The sequence below is a fragment of the Ranitomeya imitator genome, chromosome 6 (genome assembly GCF_032444005.1).
Source record: "Ranitomeya imitator isolate aRanImi1 chromosome 6, aRanImi1.pri, whole genome shotgun sequence".
Classification (NCBI taxonomy): Eukaryota; Metazoa; Chordata; class Amphibia; order Anura; family Dendrobatidae; genus Ranitomeya; species Ranitomeya imitator.
In genome coordinates this window covers 572,697,286-572,706,495 of record NC_091287.1, presented here as the reverse complement: position 1 = coordinate 572,706,495, position 9,210 = coordinate 572,697,286, and the positions used below count along the sequence as shown (strand labels likewise).

At 54.4% G+C, this 9,210-nt stretch overlaps 1 protein-coding gene across 2 annotated transcripts in view; it reads left to right on the top strand.

The window, feature by feature from the left end:
- The first annotated feature begins 272 nt into the window (after positions 1–272).
- LOC138643249 (TBC1 domain family member 20-like) overlaps positions 273–9,210 on the top strand; it is a 75,278-nt gene continuing 66,340 nt past the window's right edge. For both annotated transcript variants that reach the window (XM_069732132.1, XM_069732131.1), the window contains exon 1: positions 273–387. In XM_069732132.1, coding sequence (XP_069588233.1) covers positions 324–387 — 64 coding nt within the window. In that variant the 5' untranslated portion in view covers positions 273–323. The remainder of the gene's footprint in view (positions 388–9,210) is intronic.

Sequence of the window (9,210 nt, the reverse complement as noted above, 5' to 3'; positions counted from 1 at the left end):
TCAACAATTGGAGGGCCGCACAAGCTCCGCCCCCAAATCGCGCAAACTTTATATCAACACAGAGAAGGGTATAAACTTTAGACCACACCCATAATGAAACTGGCCGCGCCCACCAACTACTTCCCCCCCTGCCCCGCCCCTGTAATGAGACGTCTCCCAGTGCAGTGCATGCTGGGATAAGTAGTGTGGACGTCACGACAGCCATGTGCGAAGTGACGTATATTCTGGGCGGGGATTGTGGGACTTTAGAGATGTTGATTGGCTGAAAGGTTGTGACGGAAGTGGTTGGTCCGTGTGGTATAATTCCTGCTGCACACTGAGCTATGACTGGAGCCGGTCCGGGAAAGGCGAAACTGCGGCGGAAGGTCCCGTGCTCTGGAGGCGCAGGTCTGAGGCCTTACAGAAAGGGGAACTACAGGTCACAGCGGTGTCACAGAATAATAATACTAATACTAGTGTCATAGGAAGGGAGAACACAGTACAGGAGAGAGAGGAGGGGAGGAGAGCACAAGAGAGGAGAAGAGAGAGGAGAGCAGAGGAGAGCACAGGAGAGGGGAGAGCAGAGGAGAAGAGAGCACAGGAGAAGAGAGGAGAAGAGAAGAGAAGAGAGGGGAGAGCAGAGGAGAGGGGAGAGCAGAGGAGGGGAGAGCACAGGAGAGGAGAAGAGAGGGGAGAGCACAGGAGAGGGGAGAAGAGAGGAGAGGAGAAGAGAGGGGAGAGGAGAAGAGAAGAGAGGGGAGAGCAGAGGAGAAGAGAAGAGAGGGGAGAGCAGAGGAGAAGAGAAGAGAGGGGAGAGCACAGGAGAAGAGAGGGGAGAGCACAGGAGAGGAGAAGAGAGAGGAGAGGAGAAGAGAGGAGAGGGGAGAGCACAGGAGAGGAGAAGAGAGAGGAGAAGAGAGGAGAGGAGAAGAGAGAGGAGAGCACAGGAGGGGAGAAGAGAGAGGAGAGCACAGGAGGGGAGAAGAGAGGGGAGAGCACAGGAGAAGAGAGGGGAGAGCAGAGGAGAAGAGAAGAGAGGGGAGAGCAGAGGAGAGGAGAAGAGAGGGGAGAGCAGAGGAGAAGAGAGGAGAAGAGAGAGGAGAGCACAGGAGAGGAGAAGAGAGAGGAGAGCACAGGAGGGGAGAAGAGAGGGGAGAGCACAGGAGAAGAGAGGGGAGAGCAGAGGAGAAGAGAAGAGAGGGGAGAGCAGAGGAGAAGAGAGGGGAGAGCACAGGAGAAGAGAGGGGAGAGCACAGGAGAGGAGAAGAGAGAGGAGAGGAGAAGAGAGGAGAGGGGAGAGCACAGGAGAGGAGAAGAGAGAGGAGAAGAGAGGAGAGGAGAAGAGAGAGGAGAGCACAGGAGGGGAGAAGAGAGAGGAGAGCACAGGAGGGGAGAAGAGAGGGGAGAGCACAGGAGAAGAGAGGGGAGAGCAGAGGAGAAGAGAAGAGAGGGGAGAGCAGAGGAGAGGAGAAGAGAGGGGAGAGCAGAGGAGAAGAGAGGAGAAGAGAGAGGAGAGCACAGGAGAGGAGAAGAGAGAGGAGAGCACAGGAGGGGAGAAGAGAGGGGAGAGCACAGGAGAAGAGAGGGGAGAGCAGAGGAGAAGAGAAGAGAGGGGAGAGCAGAGGAGAAGAGAGGGGAGAGCACAGGAGAAGAGAGGGGAGAGCACAGGAGAGGAGAAGAGAGAGGAGAGGAGAAGAGAGGAGAGGGGAGAGCACAGGAGAGGAGAAGAGAGAGGAGAAGAGAGGAGAGGAGAAGAGAGAGGAGAGCACAGGAGGGGAGAAGAGAGAGGAGAGCACAGGAGGGGAGAAGAGAGGGGAGAGCACAGGAGAAGAGAGGGGAGAGCAGAGGAGAAGAGAAGAGAGAGGAGAGCAGAGGAGAGGAGAAGAGAGGGGAGAGCAGAGGAGAAGAGAGGAGAAGAGAGAGGAGAGCACAGGAGAGGAGAAGAGAGAGGAGAGCACAGGAGGGGAGAAGAGAGGGGAGAGCACAGGAGAAGAGAGGGGAGAGCAGAGGAGAAGAGAAGAGAGGGGAGAGCAGAGGAGAAGAGAGGGGAGAGCAGAGGAGAAGAGAGGAGAAGAGAGGGGAGAGCAGGGGAGAAGAGAGGAGAGGAGAAGAGAGGGGAGGAGAGCACAGGAGAGGAGAAGAGAGGGGAGAGCACAGGAGAAGAGAGGGGAGAGGAGAGGAGAAGAGAGAGGAGAAGAGAGGGGAGAGGAGAAGAGAGGAGAGGAGAAGAGAGGAGAAGAGAGGAGAAGAGAGGGGAGAGCACAGGAGAGGAGAAGAGAGGGGAGAGCACAGGAGAGGAGAAGAGAGAAGAGCAGAGGAGAGGAGAAGAGAGAGGAGAGCACAGGAGGGGAGAGGAGAGGAGAAGAGAGGGGAGAGCACAGGAGAGGAGAAGAGAGAAGAGAAGAGAGGGGAGAACACAGTACAGGAGAGAGAGGAGGGGAGGAGAGCACAGGAGAGGAGAAGAGAGAGGAGAGCACAGGAGAAGAGAGGGGAGAGCACAGGAGAAGAGAGGGGAGAGCAGAGGAGAGGAGAAGAGAGGGGAGAGCACAGGAGAGGAGAAGAGAGAGGAGAGCACAGGAGAAGAGAAGAGAGGGGAGAGCACAGGAGAAGAGAGGGGAGAGCACAGGAGAAGAGAGGGGAGAGCACAGGAGAAGAGAGGGGAGAGCACAGGAGAAGAGAGGGGAGAGGAGAGGAGAAGAGAGGGGAGAGCAGAGGAGAAGAGAGGGGAGAGGAGAAGAGAGGAGAGCAGAGGAGAGGAGAAGAGGGGAGAGCACAGGAGAAGAGAAGAGAGGAGAAGAGGGGGAGAAGAGAGGGGAGAGCACAGGAGGGGACAAGAGAGGGGAGAGCAGAGGAGAAGAGAGGGGAGAGGAGAAGAGAGGAGAGCAGAGGAGAGGAGAAGAGAGGGGAGAGCACAGGAGAGGAGAAGAGAGGGGAGAGCAGAGGAGAAGAGAGGGGAGAGGAGAGGAGAAGAGAGGGGAGAGCAGAGGAGAGGAGAAGAGAGGAGAAGAGAGGAGGGGAGAGCAGAGGAGAAGAGGGGAGAGCAGGGGAGAGCAGAGGAGGGGAGAGCACAGGAGAGGAGAAGAGGGGAGCACAGGAGAGGAGAAGAGAGGGGAGAGCACAGGAGAGGAGAAGAGAGGGGAGAGCACAAGAGAGGAGAAGAGAGGGGAGAGGAGAAGAGAGGAGAGCACAGGAGAGGAGAGCACAGGAGAGGAGAAGAGAGGGGAGAGCACAGGAGAAGAGAAGAGAGGGGAGAGCAGAGGAGAAGAGAGGAGAGCACAGGAGAGGAGAAAAGAGGAGAGGAGAAGAGAGGGGAGAGCAGAGGAGAAGAGAGGGGAGAGCAGAGGAGAAGAGAAGGGAGAGCACAGGAGAGGAGAAAAGAGGAGAGGAGAAGAGAGGGGAGAGCAGAGGAGAGGAGAAGAGAGGGGAGAGCACAGGAGAGGAGAAGAGAGGGGAGAGCACAGGAGAGGAGAAGAGAGGGGAGAGCAGAGGAGAAGAGAGGGGAGAGCACAGGAGAGGAGAAGAGAGGGGAGAGCAGAGGAGAGGAGAAGAGAGGGGAGAGCAGAGGAGAAGAGAGGAGAAGAGAGGGGAGAGCAGGGGAGAAGAGAGGAGAGGAGAAGAGAGGGGAGGAGAGCACAGGAGAGGAGAAGAGAGGGGAAAGCACAGGAGAAGAGAAGAGAGGAGAAGAGAGGGGAGAGCAGAGGAGAAGAGAGGGGAGAGCACAGGAGAGGAGAAGAGAGAGGAGAAGAGAGAGGAGAGGAGAAGAGAGGAGAGGAGAAGAGAGGGGAGAGCAGAGGAGAAGAGAGGGGAGAGCACAGGAGAGGAGAAGAGAGGGGAGAGCAGAGGAAAAGAGAGAAGAGAGGGGAGAGCAGAGGAGAAGAGAGGGGAGAGCAGAGGAGAGCACAGGAGAGAGGAGAAGAGAGGGGAGAGCACAAGAGAGGGGAGAGCACAGGAGAGGAGAAGAGGGGGGAGAGCACAGGAGAAGAGAAGAGAGGGGAGAGCAGAGGAGAAGAGAGGGGAGAGCACAGGAGAGGAGAAAAGAGGAGAGGAGAAGAGAGGGGAGAGCAGAGGAGAAGAGAGGGGAGAGCAGAGGAGAAGAGAGGGGAGAGCACAGGAGAGGAGAAAAGAGGAGAGGAGAAGAGAGGGGAGAGCACAGGAGGGGAGAAGAGAGGGGAGAGCAGAGGAGAGGGGAGAGCAGAGGAGAGGAGAAGAGAGGGGAGAGCACAGGAGAAGAGAAGAGAGGGGAGAGCAGAGGAGAAGAGAGGGGAGAGCAGAGGAGAAGAGAGGGGAGAGCACAGGAGAAGAGAAGAGAGGAGAAGAGAGGGGAGGGGAGAGGAGAAGAGAGGGAAGAGCAGAGGAGAAGAGAGGGGAGAGCAGAGGAGAGGAGAAGAGAGGGGAGAGCACAGGAGAGAAGAGAGGGGAGAGCACAGGAGAGGAGAAGAGAGAGGAGAAGAGAGGAGAGCAGAAGAGAGGAGAGGAGAAGAGAGGGGAGAGCAGAGGAGAAGAGAGGAGAGGAGAAGAGGGGAGAGCAGAAGAGAGGGGAGAGCACAGGAGAGGAGAAGAGAGGGGAGAGCACAGGAGAGGAGAAGAGAGGGGAGAGCAGAGGAGAAGAGAGGAGAGGAGAAGAGAGGGGAGAGCAGAGGAGAGCACAGGAGAGGAGAAGAGAGGAGAAGAGAGGAGAGAAGAGAGGGGAGAGCAGAGGAGAAGAGAGGAGAGGAGAAGAGAGGGGAGAGCAGAGGAGAAGAGAGGAGAGGAGAGGGGAGAGCAGAGGAGAAGAGAGGAGAGAAGAGAGGGGAGGAGAGCACAGGAGAGGAGAAGAGAGGGGAGAGCAGAGGAGAAGAGAGGGGAGAGCACAGGAGAGGAGAGGAGAAGAGAGGGGAGAGCAGAGGAGAAGAGAGGGGAGAGGAGAGGAGGAGAGAGGAGAAGAGAGGGGAGAGCAGAAGAGAGGGGAGAGCACAGGAGAGGAGAAGAGAGGGGAGAGCAGAGGAAAAGAGAGGGGAGAGCAGAGGAGAAGAGAGGGGAGAGCAGAGGAGAGGAGAAGAGAGGGGAGAGCAGAGGAGAGCACAGGAGAGGAGAAGAGAGGGGAGAGCAGAGGAGAGCACAGGAGAGAGGAGAAGAGAGGGGAGAGCACAAGAGAGGGGAGAGCACAGGAGAGGAGAAGAGGGGGGAGAGCACAGGAGAGGAGAAGAGGGGAGCACAGGAGAGGAGAAGAGAGGGGAGAGCACAGGAGGGGAGAGGAGAAGAGAGGAGAGCACAGGAGAGGAGAGCACAGGAGAGGAGAAGAGAGGGGAGCACAAGAGAGGGGAGAGCACAGGAGAGGAGAAGAGGGGAGAGCACAGGAGAGGAGAAGAGAGGGGAGAGCACAGGAGGGGAGAAGAGAGGGGAGAGCACAGGAGGGGAGAAGAGGGAGAGCACAGGAGAGGAGAAGAGAGAGGAGAGCACAGGAGAGGAGAAGAGAGGAGAGCACAGGAGAGGAGAGCACAGGAGGGGAGAAGAGAGAGGAGAGCACAGGAGAGGAGAAGAGAGAGAGGAGAGCACAGGAGAGGAGAAGAGGGGAGAGCACAGGAAGGGAGAAGAGAGGGGAGAAGAGAGGGGAGAGCACAGGAGAGGAGAAGAGAGGGGAGAGCACAGGAGAGGAGAAGAGAGGGGACAGCAGAGGAGAGGGGAGAAGAGAGGGGAGAGCACAGGAGGGGAGAAGAGAGGGGACAGCACAGGAGAAGAGAGGGGAGAGCACAGGAGAGGAGAGGGGAGAAGAGAGGTGAGAGCACAGGAGAGGAGAAGAGAGGGGAGAGCACAGGAGGGGAGAAGAGAGGGGAGAGCACAGGAGGGGAGAAGAGAGGGGAGAGCACAGGAGGGGAGAAGAGAGGGGAGAGCACAGGAGGGGAGAAGAGAGGGGAGAGCACAGGAGGGGAGAAGAGAGGGGAGAGCACAGGAGGGGAGAAGAGAGGGGAGAGCACAGGAGGGGAGAAGAGAGAGGGGAGAGCACAGGAGGGGAGAAGAGAGAGAGGAGAGCACAGGAGGGGAGAAGAGAGGGGAGAGCACAGGAGGGGAGAAGAGGGAGAGCACAGGAGGGGAGAAGAGAGGGGAGAGCACAGGAGGGGAGAAGAGAGGGGAGAGCACAGGAGGGGAGAAGAGAGGGGAGAGCACAGGAGAGGAAAAGAGAGAAGAGAGGGGAGAGCACAGGAGAGGAAAAGAGAGGGGAGAGCACAGGAGGGGAGAAGAGAGGGGAGAGCACAGGAGGGGAGAAGAGAGGGGAGAGCACAGGAGGGGAGAAGAGAGGGGAGAGCACAGGAGAGGAGAAGAGAGAAGAGAGGGGAGAGCACAGGAGAGGAAAAGAGAGGGGAGAGCACAGGAGAGGAGAAGAGAGAGGAGAGGAAGAGAAGGGAGAGCACAGGAGGGGAGAGGAAGCGAGAGAAGGGGAGAGCACAGGAGGGGAGAAGAGAGGGGAGAGGAAGCGAGAGAAGAGAGGGGAGAGCACAGGAGGGGAGAAGACAGGGGAGAGCACAGGAGAGGAGAAGAGAGAGGAGAGCACAGGAGGGGAGAAGAGAGGGGAGGAGAAGAGAGGGGAGAGCACAGGAGAGGAGAAGAGAGAGGAGAGCACAGGAGAGGAGAAGAGAGGGGAGAGCACAGGAGAGGAGAGGAGAGCACAGGAGAGGAGAAGAGAGAGGAGGGGAGAGCACAGGAGAGGAGGGGAGAGCACAGGAGAGGAGAAGAAAGGGGAGGAGGGGAGAAGAAGCGAGAGAAGAGAGAGGGAGAGCACAGGAGAGAAGAAGAGAGGAGAGGAGGGGAGATCACAGGAGAGGAGAAGAGAGGGAAGAGCACAGAACAGAGGGGAGAGGAGAGCACAGGAGGGGAGAAGAGAGGGGAGAGCACCCGCAACCCCCAGCATCTCGCGTTCATATATATTGGCATTCTGGATGCCACAGTTACATGCGCAATGATGAAAGAGGGAGATTTCCTTTCTTTCCCCATCATTCTTCCTCTACCACTGATGTCCCAGCACAGTGGGTGCAATGACATACAGGAGCTTCTCACAAAATCAGAACATCATCCAAATGTGAATTATTTCAGTTCTTCAATACAAAAAGTGAATCTCATATATTCTATAGAGTCATTACACACAGAGTGATCTATTTCACGTGTTTATTTCTGTCAATGGCCTTTTCTTAAAAATCCTTTCCAGGCTGCGGTTATCCCGGCTGCTTGTGCACCTTTTTCTACCACACTTTTTCCTTCCACTCCACTTCCCATTAATATTCTTGGATACAGCACTGTGTGAACAGCGGCTTCTTCAGCAATGACCTTTTGTGGCTTCCCCTCCTTGTGGAGTGTGTCAGTGACGCCTTCTGGACATCTGTCAGGTCAGCAGTCTTCCCCATGATTGTGGAGCTACTGAAACAGACTAAGAACCTTTATAAACACTTAGGAGCCTTTTCAGGTGATTATTGTTAACTAGATTGTGGCCCGATTCTAACGCATCGGGTATTCTAGAATATGCATGTCCCCGTAGTATATGTGCCCGTCGCTGATTGGTCGAGGCAATCTTTATGACATCGTCGCCATGGCAACCATTATGACATCTACGTCGATACTGTGCCCGTTGCTGATTGGTCGAGGTCTGGCGGCCTCGACCAATCAGACGCGGGATGTCTACGTCCTTTATGACATCATCGTCGTTGGGCCCGTCGCTGATTGGTCGAGGCCTGGCGGTATTCTAGAATATGCATGTCCCCCGTAGTATATGGACAATGATGATTCCAGAATTCACGGCAGATTGTGCCCGTCGCTGATTGATCGAGGCAACCTTTATGACATCATCGTCACCATGGCAACCATTATGACATCTACGTCGATACTGTCCCCGTCGCTGAATCAGAAACGTGGGATTTCTACGTCCTTTATGACATCATCGTCATCGCCATGGCAACCATTATGACATCTACGTCGATACTGTGCCCGTCGCTGAATCAGAAACGTGGGATTTCTACGTCCTTTATGACATCATCGTCGCTGTGCCGGTCGCTGATTGGTCAAGGCCTGGCGGCCTCGACCAATCAGATACGCGGGATTTCCAGGACAGACAGACAGACAGACGGAAAAACCCTTAGGCAATTATATAGATTATTCTAATTTACTGAGATGACTTTTGGGTTTCATTGGCTGTAAGCCATAAACATCAACAATAACAGAAATAAATATGTGAAATAGACACTATAGAAAATATGAGATTCACTTTTTCTATTGAAGAACTGAAATAAATTCACTTTTCAATGATATTCTAATTTTGTGAGAAGCATCTAACTATTTCATGCCCACTGTGCCGAGCTTCAGAGCACTCGCTTCTGAGGCCAGAGCAGCGGGGGAACAAGAATTGGGAGCTAATTATTATTTTTTTTAATGTGGGCCCATTATACTGTAAGGCAATGGAGGGCTCATTATATTGGGGGACCATGTAGGTCCAATATAGGGCTATAGGGGCATCACCGTTGGGGAATCATACTGTCACGGATCCCACTCTGTGGTGTCACTTATTCGTCACGTGCCTGCTCTCAGCACGTGACTTGGGGTTGTGCCGGCAAGGGTTAATCTATCTCCGTACTCTCAGTCCAGCATCCAACCTCTGTGCTATGCTGTAATGGGAGCATAAATCACCCACCGACCCAGGCCACACACCCGCTCATACACGCTGCCACTACTCACCGAATACACGGGCGATGAGTCCCGGAAATATCAATACTAATAATGTCTACCACTCATAAGGCTCACACACCTTAGGTTATGGATTCGTTTAGAACATTCAAGGTTCAACTTGTTAAAGTTTTATACTTTAATACAAAAAGGTTCAATGCTTACAGTAAGAAAATGTATAAAAATATGATAATAAAAAGACATACAGCTATGCAAAACAGTATAAAATAACAGGAGAAAACTTACAGAAACATCTAACTTTGTAGTTTGCTTTCTGCTCCCTGAGGTGGGGGGTGAATATGGCGTTGGTGGAACACATCAGCTTCTCAGGCTGCCCTCACATGTGAACACGATTCTATGTATACAGGCCTAATTTATAGCTTTATTCTGGAGGTCAGATTTCTAGACCAGCCCCTCAGGTTAATATCATAATTGCTTGTTTTTGATTGGACCGCGGCCGCTCCCCCAATGAATATATTATTTGCTCTGAGATTCCCTGTGTAAAAGTTCTCACAGATAGAAAGTGTCAGCTGTAATTGACATCTC